General features: G+C 48.3%; 1 protein-coding gene across 1 annotated transcript in view; it reads left to right on the top strand.

Moving 5' to 3' along the window:
- Positions 1-25,487, top strand: part of LOC113812006 (B-cell lymphoma/leukemia 11A) — a 94,566-nt gene extending 69,079 nt beyond the window's left edge. The window contains exon 3 of the mRNA XM_070129199.1: positions 21,590-25,487. Within this exon, the coding sequence (XP_069985300.1) occupies positions 21,590-23,862 (2,273 nt within the window). The 3' untranslated portion in view covers positions 23,863-25,487. The remainder of the gene's footprint in view (positions 1-21,589) is intronic.
- The last annotated feature ends 865 nt before the right edge of the window (positions 25,488-26,352 follow it).

Raw genomic sequence — 26,352 nt, forward strand, 5'->3', positions numbered from 1 at the left:
GGATATTTCTCCTTTAGCGCGTCGTTTCATATACTTTTCAGCAAGCATCATTAACCGATGTGCTAAATAAACAGCCGAGATCGTTGTCACCCTTACGGCGGGCGGGCGGAGGGGTCATCCTGGCGGGGCGGCGCTGGGCGAGGCTTAGGTCCCTCTGCCTCCCGCCGGTCGATGATATTAATTTAAGAAGAATGGCGGAGGCCCGAGACAGAGTTTACAGTTTTAAATATTGGATTTTAATCGTGCTGCCGGTCGGGGTTTCAGGTGCTACTCTTCCCAGCGCCTGATTAATATGTATGGACTCCGGGCCCGCCATTAAGGATCTCGGCGAGGCTGTCCGAAACGGCGACCGCGGCGGCGACCTCGGCCTCGTCGCGCCACCAATGTACCGCCTTCCTTTTTCTCTCCGCGGGGTTGTCTCCGAGCTGGCGATTAACACTTTTTCTCTCTCTCTCTCCCTCTCCCTCCTTTTGTGCTCTCTCGTTTCCCCGAGATGCGATTCGTAAAGATGCCTTCCCTCCCGGCTCGGACTACTTACCTGAGGACGCGGAAGACGGGGCCGCGGCAGGGGATGCGGACGCGACCTCGATGTATGGGACAGAGACATCTGGAAGAGCGAGAGAGAGAGCGAGAGAAAGAGAGAGAGCGAGAGAGAGGAATAGAGAGAGAGAGAGAGAGAGAGAAAGAGACGGAAGGGCGTATCCCACAACCTTTTGGGTCAACCTTACCACCCTCCTACCCCCCTGTCTCTCCCCTCCCCCCCTCCCCATACCACACCCTTGACCCCCGCTGTATGTCATGCATGTTGGCATTTTCACCGATGCTCCTCCATGTGATTGATCTGTGCATGATGCAGAACGCCAGACTCCAACGCCCCTCCATTTGGTTTGTATGTGTGTGTTTGTGTGCGTGTGTGTACGTTTGTGTGTGTGTGTGTTTGTGTGTGTGTTTGTTTGTGTGTGTATTTATGTCTGTGTGTGTGTACATGTGTGCAAATATGTTAACGTAGATATCGCGAATTAATTAACTAAAAAAAAACAACATTTTCTAGAAAATGAAAAAAATAAAAAAGGAATAAAATAATCTTTAAAAAAAGAAAAAGAAATAGATAGAAAAAAAATATATTATGGCATTAAGCTTTCCGCCAGACAATTCACTCCCTTTAAAGAAACAGGAAAATGACAATTGAAGAAGCAAACACGAGAGAGAGAAAATGCGTTTTCATTTTTGTTTGTCCATTTCTTGCTTTTAAATGGCGAGGGAATTCTCTTCTTTTCATTTTTTCCCCTTTCTCTCTCCCCTCTTTCTTTTTTTCCTCTACTAGGATTGGAAGGAAGGAAGAGGGGGGGGGAAGGGGAGGGTAAAGGGGGGGGAGAATCTATCCCTTTACCCCCTTCAGATGCCACCTTCCCGCTGTGTTTCGATTTCAGTCCTTAAGAATACGGGGAATAAAGGTCATTTTGATTAATTCGGTTCATTTCCTTTTTCTTTTTCCTTTTTTTTTTTTCTTTCGCTTAATCCAGTGAAGATTTCGAGGTTCCAGGACAAGGTACAGCGGAGGGGGGGGGGAGATGAATAGAGAGAAGAAAAAGAAAATGAGGGAGAGAGAGAAAAGGAAATGGAAGGGTTGCATGAAGACAGCGAAATGTATTTAACGAAGAAGGAGAAAGAGAGAGAGAGAAAAAAAATATACCTGAGACAGAAAAAATATACAAATAGAACAACGCAAAAAAATAATAATAAATAAATAAACAAGAAAAGAAAAGAAAAAAACGAAAAGAGAAACACTAAAACAGGAAGAGATTTTTTAAAATAAACAAAGGAAAGACAAGACAATAGAGAAGAAAATAGAAAGAAAAGATAAGAAAAGAGAGCGAATGACGTAAGACGTGTGGGGGGGGGGGGAGGCTGTGTGGGGGGGGGCAGATGAGGCAAGAAGGAAATTAATAACAATACTTTTATTGTAGTGAACGTGAATGATTGTAATGTTTGTTATCATTATTACTTTTTTATTTCATAAATGTATTTCACTTACGGTTGTTATTATTGTTATTATTGCTATTTAATCCTATTACTCTTCGTATTATTGTTATTGATATCAAAATCAGTAATCATTATCGGATGTTTTTTGTCCTTGTTATAAGCTAAACTAATATTACTACAACTATCCCAACTAACAACAAAAACAACAACAAAAATAATAAACACACGGAGATCAAAAAAGAACAAGAAAATAAAAGAAAACGTAAAATTTACAAAACCTACATTTTTACACCAGCGAATAACTGACTCACGTACGATGACAGATGGCTGCGTGACAGACAGACAGACAGACAGACAGACAGCGATGTACTGAGATGTATGATGTCGAAAATCTAGCACGGTTTAATCGCTACACGTGCATATTCCCGTACGTATAATAAAAGAGGGGAGGAGAGAGACCGCAAAGGAGATACAAAATGGAAGAAAAACATACACGCAGATAGAGATTGAAGGAAAGAAAACACACATGTATATGTGTGTGTGTGAATGTATATGTGTATATATATGTATATGTTTGTATATATCAATATCTATCTATCTATCTATCTATATGTACAGTACATATATATATATGTGTGTGTGTGTGTGTGTGTGTGTGTGTATGTATAATATTTCATAATCTCATGGCGATAAAGGGGAAGGCTAAGGTGATATATTGGGGAAGAAAAAACGATTAAGAATAAGGTACAATAAAGGACGAAATTTGAAAAAGGATAAAGAAAAAAAATGGTCTCCAAAATATATTAATGGAACTCATAATGTGGCAGATCCCAGAGGGGGGTTAGGGAAGAAGTGGGGGGGCATTAATTTGGGATGGGGGTGGGGAGCGGAGAGGGTTGGGGGAAGGGGTAGAATAGAGAGAGAGAGAGAGAGAGAGAGAAGGTGAACTATTTGAGTGCTAGTGGGAGGTGATGAGGTAGGGGGGAGGGGGTGATGAGTTGGGGGGGGGTAGGTGAAGGTGATTTGGGGAGGGGGGGGGGAGGAAGAAGGGGAGTATAGGGGGGAGGGGAGAGGGGGAAGGATGGCGGTATAATTGGAACTCAGAACTGAATGTAAATCTACAAATATATAATGTTGTTCCTCGGGTGGAGTTGGGGTTAAGGGGGCTGGGGGAGGGGGAGAGGGGGGGGAGGGGGTGGCTAAGGGGATGACCAAAGGGAAGGAGGAAGAGAGAAGGGAAAAGGGGTAAAAGATGGTCATATGGTGATGATATGGTGATGAGTCCTACGTTGGGTTAATGACGATTGTGACGCGTTATGGTGACGAAAAATATTTTGATGCAACTTATAATAATTTTGTATAAATTAATAGAAATCAAAAAATACTTTATAGATTTTAAGAGCTTGAAAGACATAATCTGAGCATCTTTATTATTACTGCATATTAATTTCTCATGCACGATATATGATAAACAGTAGCTTTCTAATCCAATTACAAAATGCAAAACAGCTTCCTCAATAAATAAATAAGTAGCGCGCTCGTGAACCAAAAAAAAAAAAGAAAAAAAAAGTTTTGAAAAATATATAAACACAATGAATAACCAAATCAGGAATTGAATATGTAAAATCATTCTTGCTCCGGGTTCATAGGCCTCCCCTAAGCCTATAAGCCAAAATGTTACACGCTCAGCTGACACGGAACTTGACCGGCCTAAGAAGAAGAAAAAAAAAAAGAAAAAAAAAAGTTATCAATCAAAGTATGATTAATGATGAATATCTCGTGACAACTTGAATTTCGCCCATCTTTCTTATTTTCTCTCTCTGTTATTCTCTCTCTTTCTCATTCTCTCCCTCTCTCTCTCTCTCTCTCTCTCTCTCTCTCTCTCTCTCTCTCTCTCTCTCTTTCTCTCTCTCTCTCTCCCTCTCTCTCTCTCTCTCTCTCTCTCTCTCTCTCTCTCTCTCTCCTTCCGCACTTCCTAACTTATCCCTACTTCACCTCCTCTTCCATTTCTTTATCAATTTTCACATCTTCCTTCTGTATACCTCTCCCCTCTCTCTTCTCTCCCACTTCTCCCCTTTTTCTTACCTGTCATGCCCCCCCACACACACACACTTCTGCTTACCACCCCCCCACCTTCACCCTCATGACATCCGGCTGGCTTGCTGTCTGGCATGCGGATGACAGGAGCGCCTTTGAAACAGCTGTCATGAGTGCTCTGAGCGAGTTCAAGTCTCGCCGTCGTCTTAGGTTGAGTTTAGGGTAGATTTTTCGAAACCTTTTTTCTCTCTCTCTCTCTCTCTATCTATCTATTTATCTATCTGTCTGTCTACTTATCTGTCTATCTACTTATCTCTCAGTATCAGTCTCTCTCTCTCTCTCTCTCTCTCTCTCTCTCTCTCTCTCTCTCTCTCTCTCTCTCTCTCTCTCTCTCTCTCTCTCTCTCTCTCTCTCTCTCTCTCTCTCTGATTTTCTGATTTGGTCTTTCTCTTTCTTTATCTTTGGGTATTTTTTGTCACGTTTCTCTCCCTCCCTCTCTCTCTCTCTCATCCCCCCCTCTCTCTCTCTCTCTCTCTCTCTCTCTCTCTCTCTCTCTCTCTCTCTCTCTCTCTCTCTCTCTCTCTCTCTCTCTCTCTCTCTCTCTCTCTCTCTCTCAGGTTGGTATCAGGTAAGGCCAGGTATAATGTGAGGCCAGCGGGGGCGGGTGAAAGGGGGGTAGGGGGGGGTAGGGTTTCCTTGTGGTCTGTCTGTGTTTCTGTGTCTGTCAGTCTGGCTGTCTGTCATATGGCAGGGCTTTGGTGTTGGGTAAAGTGAGGCCTTTTTTGAGGTTCGTTTCATTTGCATTTCTTTTTATTGTTATTATTATTATTATTATTATTTGGTTATTCTTTGTTATGAATGTGATGATAATGATAATGATAACAATGTTTTTTAGTTATTGTTGTTATTCTTATTATTGTTATTATTGCCATTATTATCATCATTTTTGCTATCACTGGTATTGTTGTTATTATTATCATTATTATCATTATTATCATTACCACCATTATTACTATTGCCATCATTATCATAATTATTTTATTAACTTTACAATTTTTGAAGTAGTTTCACTTTAACGATCTGTGGCATCTGGAAAGCGGCCAAGACTTCTGTAGATTATTCTTGGTCGTTAACAGTCTCTCTCTCTAGGTCTTTCTTTCTGTCTATCATTTATCTATTCGTCTTTTATTTTGAGAAATAAAGGAAAAATAATGTTAGTGAAGAGTGGAAGAAGAGGAGAAGGAGGAGGAGGGGGAGGAGGAGGAGGAGGACTTCGGGAATGAACGGGAAGAAATGGAAAGAAAAGAGGGAAAAGGAGAAGGAAGATAGAAAAATAAAACGAAAAAAGGCAATAAAAAGGTTTAAAGGAAAAACCTGAAAACAACTCTCGCGTTTCCGACCCGAGTGTGAATATTAATGTCTCAACGAAAAGAAAAAGACATTCTTTCGCGCCCTTCCTTCCTTCCTCCTTCCTTCTCTTCCTCCATCCTCCTTCCTTCTCTTCCTCCTTCCTCCTTCCCTCTCTCCTTCCTTTCCTCCCTCTTCCCTCAATCCTCCTTCCTCCCTCCCTCCTCCTCCCTCCTCCCTCCCTCCTCCCTCAATCCTTCTTCTTCCTTCCCTCCTTTCCTCCTTTCGTCGCTATTGTCGTGCCGAGTGGATGGGCGGGCGGCTGGGCGGATGGGCGTGCGGGCGGCCAGGTCACCGTCGCGCCGCCCTACAGCTATTGGTAATCGCTAGTAATTTAATGAACGGAGGCAAGGACTTGAGAGGCCTCTGGGGGGTGGGGAGGGGAGGGGTGGGGAGACTATTGTAGGGGAGGGGAGGGGAGACTATTGGAGGGAAGGGGAGGGAGACTATGGTAGGGAAGGGAGGAGGGGAGAGGAGGAGAGGAGGGGAGACTATGGTAAGGGAGGGGAGGGGAGGGGAAGGGAGGCTATGGTAGGGAGGTGGGGGAGGTGGATTCAGATGTAGAGGAAGAGGGAAGGAGAAGGAACAAAATAAAAGGAAAAGAAAGTACGATAAAAAAAAACGATAGAAGTATGGTCACAACCGGAATAAATAAAAAAAAAATAAAACACCAAACCTCAGCAAAAAAATAATAATCATAAATAAAAAAAGATAAATAAAATAAAACTAATAATAATAATAATAATAATGACATTTAATAATGATAATAACATAAAGAAAAACGTTATTCCTTTCCTTTAAGTCTGACCCCATCCACTGAATCCGAGTAAATTGATCCAGCTGCGGCTTATCGAGGTGGTCAGTATATCTGGTTGTGGGTGACGGGACCTGGAGTGGCCTGAGGTGAGTGGCATGTCCTAGGTGCCTGGTATTTCCTGTAGGTGAAGGGCAGCTTTGAAGGCCTAAGAAGAAAAAAAAAAATGAAACGAAGAGAGAGAGAAAAAAAAAATCGGTTTTAGGAGGGTGAAGGGGGAGGTAAGGTCAGTCGAGTTGATTATCATTATTATTACTGTAATGTTGTTAATATTATAGTTGTTGTTACTATCATCGTCATCACCATCATCACCATCACCCACATCCACATCACCACCACCACCGCCACCACCGCCATCACCATCACCACCACCACCACCATCACCATCACCACCACCACCACTACCATCATCACCATCACCACCACCATCACCATCACCACCATCATCATCCCCACAGACTCGCGTTATACCGGAGTGTCCGTCATAGTGCGTCCGAGAGCCTGCCATTCGCTTCCATTCATCCGATGGGGACGGGGGGAGGTGAGGGTAAGGAGGGGAAGGAGGGGGAGGTGGGGGATGGGGTGGAGGAAGGGAGGTGGGGGAAGGTGGGGGATAAGGAGGGGAAGGTGGAGGAGATGGGGGAAGGGGTGGAGGGAGGGAGGGAGGTGGGGGGAAGGAGGAGGTGGGGGAAGGGATGGAGGGAGGGGTGGAGGGAGGGAGGGGGATAGGGAGAACGATCAAACGCTATCGGTTCTACTCCTATGCTTGTGATCTCTTCGACTACGATGCGGAGGACGAATGGTAAGAGGAGAAAGAGAGAATAAGGAGAGGGAAAAAAGAACTGAAGGGAAGAGGCGGAAGGGAGAAGAAGAATTACGAGGAGAGTTAAAAAAAAGGAGGAAGAGTAAATGCGAGAAGAGTAAACGAGGAGTGAAGGGAGAGAGAGAAAGAGATAGTATGAATACGAGGAAGGGAAAGAGGGGAGGAGAGAACGGAGAGAGAAAGGGACAAAGAGAAGGAGGGAGAATTAATACCAAAGACAGGTCGTTCGAGAAGGTCTTTGGCGTGAAGCCCTTCTGGAGTAGAGGAAGGCCTTGGTGTCCATCCCTCTCTCTCTCTCTCTCTCTCTCTCTCTCTCTCTCTCTCTCTCTCTCTCTGTCTCTCTCTCTCTCTCTCTCTCTCTCTCTCTCTCTCTCTCTCTCTCTCTCTCTCTCTCTCTCTCTCTCTCTCTCTCTCTCTCTCTCTCTCTCTCTCTCTCTCTCTCTCTCTCTCTCTCTCTCTCTCTCTCTCTCTCTCTCTCTCTCTCTCTCTCTCTCTCTCTCTCTCTCTCTCTCTCTCTCTCTCTCTCTCTCTCTCTCTCTCTCTCTCTCTCTCTCTCTCTCTCTCTCTCTCTCTCTCTCTCTCTCTCTCTCTCTCTCTCCATCCCCATCTCTCTCTCTCCCCATCCCCTCTACCCTCATCTTCCTCCTACACCTCCCTACCACCCTCACCTCCTCTCCTCCTCCCATCTCCTCCTCCCCACCTCCCTCACCTTCCCCCAACCTCTCCCCAGCAACTCCACCTCCTCCCCACCTTCCTCCAACCTCCTCCCCACCTAATCCCCACCTCCCTCACCTTCCCCCAACCTCTCCCCATCACCTCCCCCACCTCCCCCCCACCTCCCCATCACCTCCCAATCCCCGTCGAGAGGAGGTCGTGCCTCTGACGACCTCCTGGGCTGATGAGTTCCTTAAGGTGGTTCGGCCCGCTTAGCATCGACTTTTTTTTCTATTATTAATAATTCATTTGTCTGTCTGTTTATTTTTATTTGTTGGTCGAGCCGTCGGGTTGTAGATATGGTTTGTGAACGTGAGGTTTTGATAAATAAGGAACGTTAGAATGAACGAAAGAGAGGAAAACAACAACAACAAAAAGTTGCAAAACAAAGGAAAACAAACAAAAATAAAAAACAAAACAAATACAAAACAACAATATAGAATATAGAAGGAACAACAAACACGAGAGAAAATCAAGAAACTATAACGGTAAGAACGAGAGAGAGAGAGAGCGAGAGAGCGGGTGGGAAAGAGAGAGAGAGAGAGCGAATAAAGAGAGAACATAAAAAAAGAAGAACAAAGATAACAAAAAGATAACTAACCAGACGTGTGTATGCTTAGAACCAGAGTAATCATTAGAACGGCAGGTCGCTTATATTACCAGTAGCCATGTAATGTTCTTTGCGTGACCAGCTGCAGGCCAGGAGTGAAGGTTTCGAGGCACCCACAGCCCCAGCTCCTCCTTCCTCCTTCTTCCTCCTCCTCCTCCTCCTCTTTCATCTTCCTCCTTCTGTTTCTGCTTCTTGTTCTTGTTCTTATTTTTTTCTGTTGTTTTTGTACTTTATTTCTTCTTTTTTCTCCTTCTTCACCTTTTCATCATTTTCTTGTACCTCATCTTCTTCCTATTTTTCCTCCTCCTCCTTCTCTTCTTCTTCTTCTTCCTCCTGCTGCTGCTGCTCCTTCTCTTCCTCCCCCTCCACCTCCCCCTCCCCTCCACCTCCCCCCCCACCCCCACCCCCCCCCCCACCCACTCGCCCTCCACCCCCACCTCCTCCTCCTCCTCCTCCTCCTCAAAACAAGTAGCAGGAGGAGGCGATTGTCGTGACGTGTCGGCGATTACAAGAAATCTCCGACCGCTGTTCATGACCGCAGCGACACGACGTGGTATAGGTGGGCATGAGGTACCTGGGCAGTGGGGGGGGAGGGGGGAGGGGGCATGAGGTACCTGGGCAGTGGGGGGGAGGGGGGAGGGGGGCATGAGGTACCTGGGCAGTGGGGGGAGGGGGCATGAGGTACCTGGGCAGTGTGGGGGGAGGGGGGAGGGGGTATGAGGTGAGCTCGGCAGGGGTAGGGGGAGGAGGGGGAAGAGGGAGGTGGGGAAGGAAGGTGGGGGAAGTAAAGTTGCTGGAGGTGGTAGGTATGGGAAAGGTTGGGGGAGATGGGGGAGGAGAAATAGGAGGAGGAGGAGGAAGAAGAAGAAGAAGAAGATAAAGAAGAGGAAGAAAAAGAAGATAAAGAGGAGGAAGAGGACGAGAAAGAATGAAGAGACAGATTTAGGCGTCTCTTATATATGGAAGACTACAAAAAAAAAAAATAGACATACATTTAGGAATAATTATGTAAGGGATTTAAAGAGGCCCTTTGGGGGTACGGCGATCGCATAACAGGGGGGGGCAGGTCAGACGAGCCTCACGAACAAGCCCGGGAAAATTCAATCAAGAAAGGTCACTCCCACGGATGATGAATTGACGCCTACCCGGGTAACGCTGCGGCTCAATAGATGGCGCTGCGGACGAGGGTGACGCCTACCCGGGTAACGCTTCGGCTCAATAGATGGCGCTGCGGACGAGGGTGACGTCGGGGAACCGGGGGTGTTTGGCTGATTCTAAGCATGCGAGACGAAGGTGTCATGGCCGTCAAACATCTGCCAGACGCTTGCCTGCACACCGTGACTGAACGTGTGTGTGTGTCTGCATCTTCTCACTCTGTCACTCTCGCATCCTCTCTCTCTTTCTCGCTCTCTCGCTCTCTCTCTCTCTCTCGTTTTCGATCTCTTTCGTTTTCGCTCTCTCTCTCTCTTTCTCTCTTTCTCTCGCTTTCTCTCACTCTCTCTCTCTCTCTCTCTCTCTCTCTCTCTCTCTCTCTCTCTCTCTCTCTCTCTCTCATCTCTTCAATCCTCCTCCTCCTCTTCCTCTTCCTCTTCCTCTTCTTCTTCTTTTCCTCCTCCTCCTCCTCCTGCTCCCCCTTCGGCAGGCATTCCTTGGTCATCATCAACGCTAGATGCTCGTGTCCTTTTTATTCCTTCTGTGTGCTTGTGCACCGTCTGTCTGTCTTTCTTTATCGCTCTTTAGTCTCCTCCGATTCTCATTTTCTTTTTATTTCTGTGTCTCATCCACTCTCTGCATCGTTCTTTTTATATTTGTGTAATTTTCTAGATATTTATCTGTCTTTCTTCCATCGGTATGCCTGTTTATATGGCTGTTCGTCTATCTATTTTGCTGTTTATCTATCGTCCCTTCTTCGTCTCCTCCCCTTCTTCCTCCTCCTCCAATAAATGGCTACCACCTCCTCCTCCTTCTTCTTCTTCTTCTCTCTTCTTCTTCTTCTCCTCCTCCTCCTCCTCCTCCTCATTATTTTCTTCGTCGTCGTCGTCGTCGTCGCCCTCCTCCTCCTCCTCCTCCTCCTCCTCCTCCTCCTCCCCCTCCCTCCCTCGCATCTCCCGTCACTCGAGTCTCCACGAAAATTACTCCCCCCCCCCAATATTACCATTGACTGCCCTCAGCACCGGGGGACAGAGAGGCCTAGCTGGTCCTCGAGGCATCTGCGTGTCCCAAGGGATAACACGTGACTTCGGCCTCGTGATCTGTCTGTCATTGTGTGGGTCGTTGCCGCTCTCTCGTCCAGGCATCGGGACGCGGTCGTGAGTCATAATTTGTTCGGAGAAGATTATTTTTTGAAGACGTATTTGTTGTGTGTTTGTTTGTGTGTTGTGTTTGTTTGTTGTTTACGATTGTTGGTGTGTTTATTTGTTTGTGTGTTGCGTGTATTTATGTGCGTGTTTGTGTTTGTGAAAAGGATTTATTTTGTCGTTTGTTCTAAATTTGTATTTTTTGTTGTATTTGTTGGCACCTGAATGAACTGAAGAAAGAGATAAACAGGTAAACAGGTAGATAAAGAGAAAGGATGGAATAGGGGGAGAGCGAGACGACGAGAGACCGAAAGAGAGATCGCGGGGGCGTGAGGACGAGAGACCGAGAGACCGAAAGAGAGATCGCGGGGGCGAGCGGGCGAGCGGGCGCGCAAGGCCAGTGGTCATGGCGAGGGCGCCGAAGGGGGTCGTCATGGAGAGGTCGGCGAGGACCTTGGGATTATGACGGGTTATGATGTAGCGCGTTAGGGACCTGCCACGGCGCCCCATGGGGACTTACCTGGCCTAGACCCCGGGGCGCCGCGACCCTGGCATGCCCTTCCTGCCCTGCTCTGCCCTCTCCTTCCCCCTCTTGGATGGCGCTCTTTTCCCCTCCTTCTTCTCTTCCCCTCTTCCTCATCCTTCGTCTCCCCTCTCTTTCCTTCTCCCTGTGTTTCTCTTTTTCCTCATCCCCTCTCTCCTCTCAACCTCCCTCTTCCTCTCCCCACCCTTCCCCCTCCTGCTCTACTCCCCTCCTCCTCCTCCTTCCCTCCTGCTCTCATCCTATCCTCTCCCCTCCTTCCCCTCCCCTCATCCTATCCTCTCCCATCCCCCTTTCCCTCCCCTCATCCTATCCTCTCCCATCCTCCCCTCACCCCCTTCCCCTCATCCTATCCTATCCCATCCTCCCCTCACATTCCCTTCCCCTCATCCCCTCGCCTCCACCCCTCACCCCCTTCCCCTCATCCCCTCGCCTCCTCCCCTCACATTCCCTCCACCTTCCTCGGTCCTTCCGCCCGCGACCGCCCGCTGATGGACCGAGAGTTCTGTGAATGCCATGGGAGGGGGGGGAGGGAAGGAGGGGGGTGGGGGTGGGGGGTGAAGGATGCTTATGCCTTCTCTGTTATTATTATGATCTGCTTTTCTTTCATTCTCTCTTCCGTCTCGTCATGGATGTATTTTTCTGTAGATAGATTTACTTTTTGTTTTCTCTTCTTTCTGTTTGCTTATAAATGAATAGGTAGATAGACAGATATAGAGATGAACAGACAGACATAGAGATAGACAGATAGATAAATAGGCATAGAGATAGGTAGATAGAAAGACATACAAATTTATAAAAGGGGATCTAGTGTGTTTTTTCTGTCTCCGTAGTAAGATTTAGCAACCAATATGTCACAGAAAATTCAAGTAGGGTATATATACACCTCCCTTCCCCCCTCTTTCCCCTCCCCTCCCCCTCTCCCCCTCTCCCCTCCCCTTCTCACACCGCCTGACAGATTTGAAGGAGAGGAAGGGGAGGGGAGGGGGTCAAGAAGGCGATGGGAGGAGGGTGTAGGAGGTGAGAGGAGGAGGAGGGGGAGGGGTATAGGGAGTGGGCTGTAGGAGTCGCAGGTATGAGGCTAGGGGGGGGTGGCGGGGGGAGGGGGGTATTTTGGCCGGTTCTGCCCGTTATTTCAGGGTTGCGGTAATACCTGAGGAGGCGGCGAAGGTGTGTATAAGGAGAAATTAAATATCTGCGGTTCTTCATCATGGCGGGTCCTTTAAAGAGGAGCTTAAGAAATGATCTGTTATTTTTTTGACCTTATATGTATTTATTATCATCGGTCTGTATTATTTTCCCGGGTCGTATTAATGGTATTTTTTTTAATGATTATATTTAGAAGGGTGATTGATGTTCTGTTTCTTTAAGTATGTTTAAATGTTTGGGTGATTTTTTCCCGTTTAAAGGGATTTCTCTCTCTCTCTCTCTCTCTCTCTCTCTCTCTCTCTCTCTCTCTGTCTCTCTCTCTCTCTCTCTTTCTCTCTCTTTATTCTTTTTCCTTTCCTCTCCCACCCTCTTTCGCACACACAAACACACACACACACGCGGCTAATGAGCGGGCGGTCACAGAGTGTTTGCTTTTATACCCACACCCTGTAATCACCCTCCCCCCCCCTCTCCCTCACGCCCATTCCTCTCTTTCTCCCTTCTCAGCCTATTCGTGACCTCTGCCCACACACCCCCACCCATTACCCCTCTCTCTCTCTCTCTCCTCCCTTCCTTTTATTCCCCATTCCTCTTCTTCCTCTTCCCTTTCCTGCTGTAGTTGTGTATTGTTTAGGCTTGAGTGTTTACATAAGCGCCCCTTCGTTGAAATTGGCTTAATTATGCGCATTATCTTCTTCCTCTGTTTCTTCTAATTCTTCTTCTAATTCTAAATATTCTTATTTTCCATCTAATTCGTCTTCTGTTTTTAATTCTCCAATTTCTTCTTCTAATTCTAATCATCCTTCATCTTCTCTTTCTTCTAATTCTTACTTCCTTAGTGATAATCCATCATGTTAGAAAGAAAGAGAAAACGAAGAGAGGAGACGAATGAATAACCATAAAAAAAACAGGAGGGGAAAAAAGATTAGGCGAAACGGCCCCAGAACGCACGAAATGACGAAAGCTGGATAGGCCTATAAGCGTAATGAAAGGTGTGCCTCTGTCCTGTAATTTACTCGACCACCTGGCCCAGCCTCCCAGATCATCATCTCGCGAAGCCTGTAGCAAAGGCAAGGCTCATGGAAGGAGGGAGAGGAGGGAGAGGGGAAGAGGGGAAGAGAGAGGGAGGGGGTAGGGAGAGGGGAAGAGGGGAAGAGGGGAAGAGAGGGGGTAGGAGAGAGGGAGGAGGGGGAGAGGGGGAGAAGGGAGGAGGAGGAGAAGGGGAGAGGGGGTAGGGAGAGGAGGAGGGAGAGTAGGGAGGAGGGGGAGAAGGGAGGAGGGGAGAGGGAGGGAAGAAGGAGAGGATATGGGGAGATGGAAAGGAACAGACTGAAAAAAGTAGGAAATGGAAGGAGAGAAAGGAGGGAGGGAAAGGAAACGGAGGGAAAATAGGGAAAGAGAAAGAAGAAGAAGAAGGAAGAAGGAGAAAGAGATAAAGAAAGAGATAATAATAAAAAAAGAAAACGGACACTTCTGCCAGCCTCATGCTTGCAAAACTCCTCATATGCAAAACACATGCAAAAGACCGTATTCCGCGCCCGGGCAGAGTGCATAATTGCGCGTTCTTTCGTGTTCTGACGAGGGAGAAAGAGAGAGATAAAGAGAAGGAGAGAGACTGGGCGGAAGATGTAGGCAGCGAAAGTAACGTTCTTGATGAAAGCTCAAACGTCTTTTCTTTTAGAATTTTTTTTATCCTTTTTTTTCTCTTTCCTTTTTTGTATAGAAGGAGGACTTTTCTCCATTTTTTTATTTTCTCTTTCTCCCTTTCTTTTCTTATGATTCTTTCCTTTGCCTTTTTTCCTTGTCCCAATTTTTGCTATTGCTGTCGAGAAATGGGAAAGGGAAAAAAAGGTGTGTCACTTTTTAAAAAGTTAAGTTTTTTTTGTTTGTTATTTCCATGTTGGTTTTATTTATTCATTTTCGCCCTGGCTGTGCTGAATAGATCGTCCTCATTTTGCAAGATAAATGTTCATATTTTTTTACCCGAAACAAACGGAGAAAAATGCAAAGACGCAAAGAGGGAAACGGAGAGTATGGGCGAAGATAGCATCACTTCTTAAAGATGTTAGCCCGTAGGTTGATGACGTCACGGGACCGGATCATTTCCTCGAGAGGGACGCGCGGGGTGGGTTGGGTAGGGGGGGGGGTAGGGGGCATTCGATGATAAAAAAAAAAAAAAAAAAAAGGAAATGGATTAATGTATATCATAAGTATAGATTTAGAATGAAGTGCGCCCATATGTTGAGCGTGGGCGTCCTCCCTCTTCTCTCTTCCCTCGCTCCTTGTCTGTCTGTCTGTCTGTTTGTCCGTGTGTCTGTAATCCACACCTTTGATTAATAGTCTTGAGACAGACTTGAATGCTCCTTATGATAATGATGTGGCGCGGGGGGGGGGTGAAGGGAGGGCGAGAGAGGGAAAGGGATGAAGCAAGAGAACTGAGGAAGACGTAGCTAAAGAAGGGATAACGATGAAACAAGGAAGAGAGACAAGAGAATAATTATTAAAATAGGAAGAGAGAGAGAGAGAGAGAGAGAGAGAGAAGGGAAAAGGGAAGAAATAAGGCAGACGAAGGAAAGGAAATGAAAGGGGAGATAAAAGAGAAGGAAGAGGAGAAACGGAGATAAAAAGCAAGGAGGGGAAAGACAAAGGTGATGCCAACAGATGTTATAATAAGTGGCTTCAGGGTGGAAGAAGCGAGCGGGCGAGGGGGGGTAGGAGGGGAGATAGAGGTAGGGGGTGAGGAAGCGAGGAGTGGGGGGGGGGTGAGGGAAGATTTCAGAAATTAGAGTGATCAACGTTCTTTAGTTAATACTAATGACGATAATATTAGAAATGGTGGGAAAAAAATATCCATAAAATGAGGGGAATATGAGCTTAATGGTAATGTTTAGTTTGCATTATTGATATAATTACAAGTGTAATTAATCCCGCCCCCTTGGTATTACGACCATCATTAATGCATTTTTTTACTATTGAATCTTATCTTGACCCGCCTATTACTATTACATCTAATATCATCATCGACATAATTATGGAAGGGGAGAGAGAGAGAGAGGAGAAAATAGAACCAGTTAGTGTCCTTGGGATGCGAATAACCGAAATGATATATGTGGTAATGTGTGCTGAATGTGGGACATACCCGCATCGTGAGGGTGACTTGTGGTACATTTTATTCCTCTCGCTGTCTGTCTGTCTGTCTGTGTCTGTGTGTCTGTCTGTCTCGGTCTTTGTCTCTCTCGTTTGTATTTCTCTCTGTTTGTTTGTATCTCTCTCTCCCTCCCTCCCTCCCTCCCTCCCTCCCTCCCTCCCTCCCTCCCTCCCTCCCTCCCTCCCTCCCTCCCTCCCTCCCTCCCTCCCTCCCTCCCTCCCTCCTCCACGCACTCCATCACTCACCCACCCATTCACTCTCCTCTCTGTCCCTCCGGTATGATTTCATATATATCAGTTTACTCCCAAATGCCACACATTCTGCATACTCGCAAGATGTTGGGGAAAGGGTTAAAGTGCACCCGGGGGACAGCATCAACACCAGTACTGAAGACCGTGAAAAGGTTACGGAAGAGTGCACCTGGGGGGATGGAAGGGGGGGAGGGGAGGGGAGGTGGGGAGGTGGGGAGGTAGGAGAGGGGGAGGAGGAGGAGGGAGGAGGGGAGGGTAGGAGGGATAGATGGAGATGGAGAGAGGGAGAGGGGGGAGTGAAGTGGTAGGGAGGGGGGGGGGAGTGGAGTGGTGGGGGAGGGGGGAGTGGAGTGATGGGGAGGGGGGAGTGGAGAGGTGGGGGAGGGGGAAGTTGAGTGGTGGGGAAGGGGGGGGGAGGGGAATGAAGGTTGGGGTGAGAGGGAAGGGATGAGGAGAAGATGGAGGAGGAGGGGAGAAGATGAAGGAGGGGGTGGGGAGGAGAGGAGAAGATGGAGGAGGGAGGGGGAGGAGAGAGGAGAAGAAGGAGGAGAGAGTGGAGAGGAGAGGAGAAGATGGAGGAGAGGGGGGGAGGAGAGGAGACGACGGAGGAGGGGGTGGGGAGGAGAGGAGACGATAGAGGAGGGGGTGGGGAGGAGGGGGTGGGGAGGAGGGGAGAAGATGAAGGAGGGGGTGGGGAGGAGAGGAGAAGATGGAGGAGGGGGGGTGGGGTCCTGTTCAGACGGAGCACCCACAGGGGAGCGCGGCGACCGGCGAAAAACCCACGTTCGTCTTGGCGCTGTGAACACCCTCTCCCTCCAGCCCCTTCTTTTGGTCTCTGCCTGTCTGTGTCTCTTCCTCTTGTCTCTCTCTCTCTTTCTCTCCTTCTTCCCTCGCTTCCTTCCCACTTCCTCTGCGTCGTTGTGCTCGGTGAAGCGTAGGAGGAGAGAAGGTAGCGGGGAGGATATTTTTTCTATCTTTCTTTATATTCTCTCTCTCTCTCTCTCTCTCTCTCTCTCTCTCTCTCTCTCTCTCTCTCTCTCTCTCTCTCTCTCTCTCTCTCTATCTATCTATCTATCTATCTATCTATCTCTCTCTCCCTCCCTCTTCTTCCTCCTCCTCCTACTCTTCTTCTTCTCTGTCTTCTTTTCCTCTTTCTCCTCCTCTTCCTCTTTCTCCTCCTCCTCCTTAGAGACAGTCGGAAACATTACCAGCAAGGACCTGCCCAAACACCGTATCTCGGCGTCACTCCACTAGCCACTGCCTCCGTCACCCCCTCCCCCTTCCCCTTTCCCCCCTACCTCCTTCTCCCCTTTCCCCCCCCCCTTCCCCCTACCCTCCCCCCCCCTTCCCCCTACCCTCCTCTGTCCTCTTGCTCCCACCCACCTCCTCCACCTGTAAACCCCTCCCCCCCTTACCCACCTCCATCAACCCCCCTCCTCCCCCCGTCACCTGAGGATTTAACCGGGGAGGGGGGGGTGGAGAGATGGGGGTGGGGGGGGGGGGGGTAAGAGGTTCTGGGTTCTGGGTTAGTGTCTTAAATCTCGACCTCAAGATATACATGATTAAATTTATGCGATTAAACTTTGCAAAGTGTTCCGTGGTCTATGTGTCTGTCTCTGTGTGCGTGTTTGTTTGTTTGTGTGTGTGTGTTTGTTTTTGTGTGTGTGCGTGTTTGTGTGTGTGCGTGTGTTTGTGTGTGTGTGTGTTTTTTTTTGTGTGTGTATGTGTGTGTGTGTGTGTGTGTGTGTTTGTTTGCGTGTGTGTGTGTGTGTGTTTTTGTTTGTGTTTGTGTGTGTGTGTGTGTGTGTGTGTGCGGATTTACACGTAAATAAACCTAGTGTTCTTTGTATCCGCGTGTTCGCCGGAGCATCTGTGTGTGTTCTACACATGTGTGCGTATTCTTTTGTGTATATTTTGAAGCTAGTGGGACACACCCGTGTTTCCTAGTTAATATTATATCCCTTTGAAATGTCAGTCGCCGTGTCCTCTTTCGATTTTTTTTTCAACATTGATTGACCACATTAGACGAAAGCTGATATGCTAATTCAATGTTAAATTTGTAAACACTCCTGCGAGAGGTGTTCTTTCTCCGCTTCAGATCAAAAGTGTAAATTAAGAATGTGTGTTTATGTGTGTGTTTGTGTTTTGTGTCATTTGTTAAACGTTGGAATTTGCATAAACGCGCATGCAGAGGGACGGATGGTTGAAAGTCCGGTTCATATATACAGAAAAATAGATCTTCCATCCCTGCCCATCAGAAAACGATTAAAAATAATAAAATGATCGAGACACGTTTATATCAGATTTTTTTTCTTACTGATTAAAAAAAGAAAAGAAAAAAAATATATGGTATGGGGAAGGGAGAGAGGGGAGAAAAGGAGGGGAGTGGGGAGGGAGTGAGGGGAGGTGGGAAGAAGAGAGAAAGGGGGTGGGGAAGGGGGAGAGGGGAGGTACGAAGAGGGGAGAAAGGAGGGTGGGAAGAAGAGAGAGGGGGTGTGGAGGGGTGCGAGGGGATGGGGAGGTGAGCAAGGGGGGTGAGGGAGGGGAGTGAGGGAGGGAAAAGAGGGGAGTTGCCACCAACCTTCTGCCCTCTCTGCGGATGACATCATATTGCACAGATTGACGGCAAATATTTCAGGCATCTTGGATGTTATGTCCAATATTTACTACTCTCCTCTTCCCTCTTTCCTCCCCTCTCTCTCCCTCCCACTCCCTTCCTCCCTCTCCCACTTCCTCCCTCCCTTCATATATCCTACTCCCTCCTCTCTCCCTATCTCCCTCCCTCCCTCCTGCCCTCCCTGCCTCCCCATCCCCCTCCCTTCCTCCCGTCTTTTCGAATATTGTTCGAAAAATGAGGGGAGAGTACAGTTAGGGAAAACGATTCGTTATTGTCCCTCTCCTGCTCACCTGTGTTGCTCTCTCTCTCTCTCTCTCTCTCTCTCTCTCTCTGTCTCTCTCTCTCTCTCTCTCTCTCTCTCTCTCTCTCTCTCTCTCTCTCTCATTTCTCTGTCTCCTCTATAAAGCATATGAGAGAGAGAGAGAGAGAGAGAGAGAGAGAGAGAGAGAGAGAGAGAGAGAGAGAGAGAGAGAGAGAGAGAGAGAGAGAGAGAGAATAAAGGAGTGATACTGCTTCCTGTCTGCTCGTCACCGATCCTCACCCTTATGTACGGGTACCATAAGACCGAAATCCCCACCGTATACAATAATGGCGGTTGGTACATTGTTGCATAATTTGCCAATATTGATGTCCTCTTCCCCCCTTTTCTTTTTCTTCTTCTTTTTTTCTCCCTCTCCCTCTCTTTCGATATATCGTCAGTGTCCATACCTTAGCTTCCTGTTTTATTTTTCGAAAATAGTCAGAGTGAGCCTTTTCTTATTTCTCTCGCTCTCTTTCTCTTTCTTTCCTTCTTTCTTTCTTTCTTTCTTTCTTTCTTTCTTTCTCTCTCTCTCTCTCTCTCTCTCTCTCTCTCTCTCTCTCTCTCTCTCTCTCTCTCTCTCTCTCTCTCTCTCTCTCTCTCTTTTCTCTCTCTCTCTCTCCTTCTTCTTTCTCTGTTTTCTTCCACATTTGCCAAAAGATTGTGAGATTGTGTCACTGTCCTTCCTTTTGCGAAACCCTTAATTACTGTATTATTTAACTATCTTCTCTACCCTTTTATCTTTCGCGAGATGATGTGTTCCCGTCCGTCAGATGGATGCAAATGCAGTGCAACTTCGTGAAGGGAGACCTCTCCTCCCCCCTCCTCCCTCTCAAAATAAGAAAAAAGAAAAAGAACTTATATTTTAGTTGCGTTGGGGAGTTAAAAAATGCATGTTTGTACGGTATTAGCCGCAAACGGGAACCAGTAACACGAAGCCGAAGTCACTTTGCGGCGATACGGATCAGCTCGAGTCGGAGGCTGTGTCGCGTGGAGGGAGGCCAGTGTTGCCAAGGTTGGACGCCGACCTTCCTTGCGCGCCGCGTTATGAAGGTCTTTTTACACCGCTTTTTTTAAACCTCCGATGATTTCACATCCCGAATAGAACATTTCCTAAACAAAATCAAAACCAAACGGAACTCCTCAATCTAAAAAAAGAAGAAAAGAACACTCGTATAAGCACAAAAATGAGGACGAAAAACGGAGGAAAAATTTCTCTCTCTCCCTCCCTCGCCGCACCGCCCCGCATGGCTTGGCAACAGTGAACACAAACAATGGTGTCCACGCTGGCTGAAGATGCACACAAGAACCCCCGCGACCACGCATTCGGACAAGGAGCGATTTGCATAAACGTTATTATTATGATTTTTGCGTCGCCTTCTTTGTTTGATTGTTTGTTTGTTTGTTAATTATGCTTCGTCTTGTTTGGCTCTCTGTCTGTCTGTTTCTCTCTCTCTCTCTCTCTCTCTCTCTCTCTCTCTCTCTCTCTCTCTCTCTCTCTCTCTCTCTCTCTCTCTCTCTCTCTCTCTCTCTCTCTCTCTCTTCCTCCCTTACTCTCTCTCTCTTCTTCTCTTTTACTCTTACTCTCTCTCCTTCCCTCCTTCCCTCCTTCTCTCCCACTCCTTCCCTCCTTCTCTCCCACTCCTTCCCTCTTTCTCAAAAAATAAAAAATAAATAAAAAAGAACCAAAAACAAAGAAAGAAAAAGAAAAAAAAATTACAAACGAAGTTTATTTGTTTACCTTCCTCCGAGAACCGCAGCGTGTTATGCGGCGCTTGGTTCTAACAGCATCACCGGTTAAAAAGTCCTTCAGATTGCCGGTGTGTGGCGTGCTGGCGTTCTACGAGGACGCACACACATGTACACATACACATACTCACACATATACATGTACATACACGCATACACGCATATGTACACACGCACGCGCGCGCACACACAAACACACACACACACCTAGACAGATATATCATCATAATTCATCATAATCATTATCATCATAATTATCATTCTTCTCATTACTATGATTGAGATTTGCGTAAGAAAGTTTACAATGTTGGTGAGGTACATGCTGGCACCTCATGAGAAGGGGGGAGGGGAGGGGGGGTAAGGAGCAGGGGGGGGGGGGAGAGGCACTTCAATATGTATTTTTTGGGAGTTGGTGGGAAACTTTCTTGGTGGGGGGAGGGGGGGGGGGGGTGGCCCCAGGAGACGCGCGGCACCGAACACCTTGTCCCGATCCTTGCTTCGTATCTTCGTCGTGTTTTTTTTTCTGTTTTGATTTTGATAATCTTCCTTTCGCTCGCGATAAGGGAATATATTGTGAATTATCGTTATGACTTGTTTCGGTTTATCATTTAATGTTTTTTTTTTTAAGAATTTAGGAAAACAAAATGGTTATGAATCCTTTCCATAAAAAAAGTGAAAATGAAATGTTTTGACAGAGGCGTCGACGCATCGGGACGCGGCGAGGCCCAAGTCTGATGCATTATCTTTGGTCAGTTGTATAAGTAGGCAGCTGAGGCGAGTGGAAATTGCATTGTCCTTTCATGGTAGAATTGTATCGACAGGCCAGTGGCATCCCACGGGACGGCAGGTAGATTGGCTGGGACGTGTCCTGTCTCGTCCTGCCGTCCTGCTCGCTTTCAGCCTGTCCCTCGGCTTTGTCTGAAGGGATCGAGTCGGCTTGGTCGGGTCGGGTCGGGTCGGGTAGGGTGGGGTCGGTCGGGTAGGTCGGACAGGCGTATATTGTGATCGCCGGGTTGGTTGAGCGACGAACGAGGTTGGGTTCGGATTCTGGCGCTTCGGGGAATCAGGTGGCGGGGTCGATGGGGTTGTTTTGTGTTGATATTAGTGTTGGTTTGTTGTCGAATGTGACTAACGCTCGTCTTCTCTTGCAGAGCCTGCGCGATACGTGTGCGGGACGTGCGGCGCCGTGCTAGGCTCAGCGTGGTCGCTCGTGCAGCACGTGCAGTCTTCGCACGGCATCATCATCTACCAGGAGGCCCCCGGGGCCACCCCCCTGTCCACGCCGTCGACGCCCCCGGGCCTCCCGCGCCCGTCGCACTCGTCCCCGCTGGCGTCCGTGTCGTCCACCGCCCCCACGGCGTCGGCGCCCCACCCGCCGCCCCTGCAGCTGCTGGACCCCGCCAAGGTGGACCTGAGCAAGGTGGACATCACCAAGGTGGACCTGTCCAAGGTCGACCTCAGCAAGATCGTCCCGCCTGTCACTTCGGGCGCCACGCCCCTGCCGCCTCACCCGCCCGTGACGGCGCCCCTCCTCGACCCGACACATCCGTTCAACCTGCTGCGGATGCCCCTCGGAGACGCCCGCGCGCCCTTCCCGCCCGGACTCGCCCCGCCCTTCGTCCGGCCGGGCCACGACTTCCGCATGGACCAGCTCCTGCAGGAGGGTCTCCGACTCAATCCCGGTCTGTTGCCGCCGCACTTCGAACGGCCGCCCTTTCTTGACCCCGGGCTGGGTGCACCCCGCCATACGGCGCCCACGCCCCTAACTGCTGGCGGAGACCCCAACCTTGATTTCTACTCGCAGCGCCTTCGGCAGCTGGCGGGCACCACCAGCCCCACCAGCTCCACCTCGCCGCGGAAGCCCCTGCCGACGCCCCCTCCACCGCCCTTCTCCTCCCCAAACGCCCCCACCCCTTCCAGCCTGGCGCCCTCGCAGACTCCCACCTCCACCCGCTGCGACGCCCTCGCGCAACAGCACGAGCGGCGCTTCAAGTGCATCACCTGCTGCAAGTGCTTCCGCTGGGAGAGCAACCTAGCCATCCACCAGCGCCTGCACACGGGCGAGAAGGACATCCGCTGCCCTAGATGCCCAGAGACGCTGCCGACGCCGCAGAAGCTCCGCCTGCACATGAAGGCCCACAGGAAGAACTGCAACACCGAGAGCACATCACCCGACTCCTCGCGCCCTCAGACTGAGGACGACGTCGACGACGAGGAGGAGGAAGAGGAGGAGGAGGAGGAAGAGGACGAGGAGTTGGACGAAGAGGAGGACAACCCCTCCGTGTGCGACAGCAATGACGAGGACGACGACATCGTGGAGGAGGAGGCCGAGGACGACGAGCCGGAGGACCTGTCGACTACGTCCAAGTCCACGGGCTCGGGCCCAGCCCCGCAGAGCGTCTCCTCCAGCACCACAGACAATAACAACAAGTCCAGATCCGACCAACAGAAGTCCGTGGTCGGGGAGCTCATGGACAAGTTCGGGCTGGCCAACATCTCGGCGTACAGCGAGGCCTACCACCAGGCCCTGAAGGAGTCGGGCCGCCTCCCGCCGCCGCACATCGGCAAGGACGGCGAGAAGATCCACACCAACGGCATGGAGAAGCTCAAGCTACGAGACGACCTGACCAAGGGCCTGATGGGCTCGCAGCCCTCGCTCGACCTCGCCCACCAGACGCTGCTGGGCGCCTTCGACAACCCGTACGAGGCGCAGAAGCGGCTGGCAGCCGCGCAGAGGGACAGCAGCCTGTACGCAGGCCTGTGGCTCCCCAACCTGGCTGGCACCGGCACCACCCCCAGGGACCTGTTCCCGGGCCTCCCGCCCTCCGAGGGGAACTTCCTGCAGCGGAAAATCCTCGACGGCTCCGTGAAGGCCGGCGAGCTGTCCCTGGCGAAGCCGGGCACGAGCTCGGCGCCCAACACGCCGATCTCGCTGGTGCCGCCGTCGAAGAAGGAGAAGCGGAACGACACGTGCGAGTTCTGCGGCAAAGTGTTCAAAAACTGCTCCAACCTGACGGTGCACCGGCGGTCCCACACCGGCGAGAAGCCCTACAAATGCGACCTGTGCAGCTACGCCTGCGCGCAGAGCTCCAAGCTGACGCGGCACATGAAGACGCACGGCCGCATCGGCAAGGACGTGTACCGCTGCCGCTTCTGCGACATGCCCTTCAGCGTGGCCTCCACGCTGGAGAAGCACATGCGCAAGTGCGTCGTCAACCAGAACAAGAAGGGGCTGTTCCCGCCGCTGTCCGGCTCGCACGACGGCCTCGACTCGTACAAGGGCCTGCACTTCACGCCCGTCATCAGCGACGACTCGTCCAAGTCGGGCGGCCTCTTCTCGCCGCACTTCACGGCCGCCGCCGCCGCCAACACCTCCAACGACGACACCGGCGACTCCTCCAACCTGTCGGGCCCCGGGTCTTGAGATTGGGCCCCCGTGGTAGCGCCCCCTTTGCCGCCGCCAGGGCCCCAGGGGCTCACCCCCCCGGCTCTGGGCTTCTCCAGAGCGGCTACTCACCCGTGGGTGGCTTCGGGCCGCCCACCGCCGCCACTCCTACTTCGGGGAGTGTCTGGCCCTCTGGCCCCGACGGCGCCGCCCTGGCCCTCGCCCGTGGTGGCACGCGCCCCTCTGACGCCCTCGCGAGCCCCCGCCCCGCCCACGTGACCACCGGGGGGGGCGGCAGGGCGGGTGGTGTAGCCCGCACATTCCCACACCTCGCGTCACCTGACTTCCCAGTGAGCGGCGCCCCTCCCGCCCACGCGGACCTGGGCGCCTCAACAAGCTAGTCCTCTGTGTTGTGCAACGGTAACAGCAGCAGCAGCAGCAGCAGCCAGGAGGGCAGCACGCGGACACTCAGCCTATTGTTCCTATTGATGTTATGTGTTGTGTATTGTATGTTGTCCTACCTTACCTGGTCACAAGGGCGGTTCGTGGCGGCGCCGCGGCCGAGCGCCACGGGCCCAGTTCGCCGCGAGAGGGCCGCACAGCCGGGCCGCACAGCCGGGCCGCACAGCCGGGCCGCACAGCCGGGCCGCAACTCCCGGACACAGGGAGAGGAAAGGAAGCCGCAGACACCGAGACACGCCTCAAGACCATCCAGAATGCAGATGTTCTTTCCGATTCGTATTTTTTACTCTTCGATCATTATTATTTCCCTTCGCTAATTTATTATTATTATCATTGTCATTGTTGATCTATTCTTAGCTCAAACTCTATAGAATGATTCATTACTTTCTCTTCGGGAATAGATTTCTTACGATTTCTTTATTTTTCACACTTTTCGAAAAAGAAGAAAAAAAAGTGAAAGATCTCTTAGTTATCACTTTTTCTTATCATTTCATTCGGTTATCCAATCTATTTTCTTCATCATTTTTATCTTCCCTTATCTTTTTTAAAATCTTATTTGTTATCTTCAAAACTATAGAGAAAAAAAATAAGGCGATAAAGGCCAGTTTGTTGATATGTAAATGTTTATGTCTATTTTTTTTTCTTTTTTAAGAAAGGTGAAAAAAATGTAAAAAATATATATATATGATTACTATTGATAGTTAAAAGAAAAACAAAAACAAATGATTAGTTATTTGGTGCAGAGATGGATTTGAAAAAATAATTACCCACCTCAGGGACGTTCACCGACGTAGAGGAAGTGGAAGAAATGAAATAAAGAAGAGAAAAACAACAACAAGAAGTAAATGTTGTTATCGATTTTTTTTCTCTATCTCTATTCTTTATCGGGGGATTTTTTTATTATTGTATTTAAATGTTTTTGATGAGAATATTTTCTTTTTTTCTTGATTTGATTAATAATGAGATTTGTTTTTTTTTTTTCAATTAGGTCGTTGATTACGGAATTGATATACGGAAAAAGGTCATTATGGCTTTAAATGATTCTTTACTTAATTGCTTATTCTTCGTCTTTTCTTGAAAAAAAAAGAAAGCGGATTTTTTAATTCTTTTTTTAGTGGGAGTTTTTCTTTTTTTTTCTTTCTTTTTTTTTATCGGGCGATAGAAAATTTCACTTGAAGGAAAAAGAGAGATAGGAAGAAAAATATTATCAAAAAAAGATACCTAGTACCTGTAAGAGATTTTAAAAAATACGGGAAGAAAAATTTCATCTTGAATTTGCGATTATCTCGTATTATCTCGTATTATCTCTCATTTATTCTTTCTATCTCAAGTTCTATTCAAGAAACAAAGTCTATGTACGCGACAAACCGACGCTGGTCACATCAGTATTATCTCTATTCTACTTTCATCGTTCTCTTTAGATTCTACCTTTTTATTAACGTTTTTTCAGTCAACTTACATCCTACCCGCGATGACGTCATACCTGCCTCAGTCGTGACGTCATGACCGCCTCAGCTGTGACGTCACGTTGATGCACCGAGCATGTTATTCTCATTTGTAGTTTTTTTTCTTTTCTTTTTTCTTTTTTTTATCTTTCGTGGCTACATTCCTTTTTCGTTTCTTTATTTTGTTATTATCGTTCATTCAAATTCCGTGGCATCAGATATAATTTATTATTTTGATTCTGTCGATTCTTTGACTCATTTTTTTTTTCATTCGTCTACGAATTCTGTGATTAGAAAAAAAAACATTTAAAAAATCAAATAAAAATGATAGATAGTATGTGCCATACGGTCGATTAATAGATTTAGCCTTTATTTCCATTTCATATTTTCTCTCTTTTTTCCATTAATAATTCTGACTGCCAACAGATTATGGTAATAATAGTAAAGTGAAAACAAACGTCATTAGTGATAATGATAATAATGATTGCTTCTATCACCCACACACTTTCTTCACTACAAAGCATTATTAGTGCCCTGGGCTTTAATTATCAATTATTTAATTAAATGTGGGCAGTAGGCCTACTTTTATAAACCAAAGATTTTTAGACTAAGATGCAACACC

The sequence above is a fragment of the Penaeus vannamei genome, chromosome 13 (assembly GCF_042767895.1).
Source record: "Penaeus vannamei isolate JL-2024 chromosome 13, ASM4276789v1, whole genome shotgun sequence".
NCBI lineage: Eukaryota > Metazoa > Arthropoda > Malacostraca > Decapoda > Penaeidae > Penaeus > Penaeus vannamei.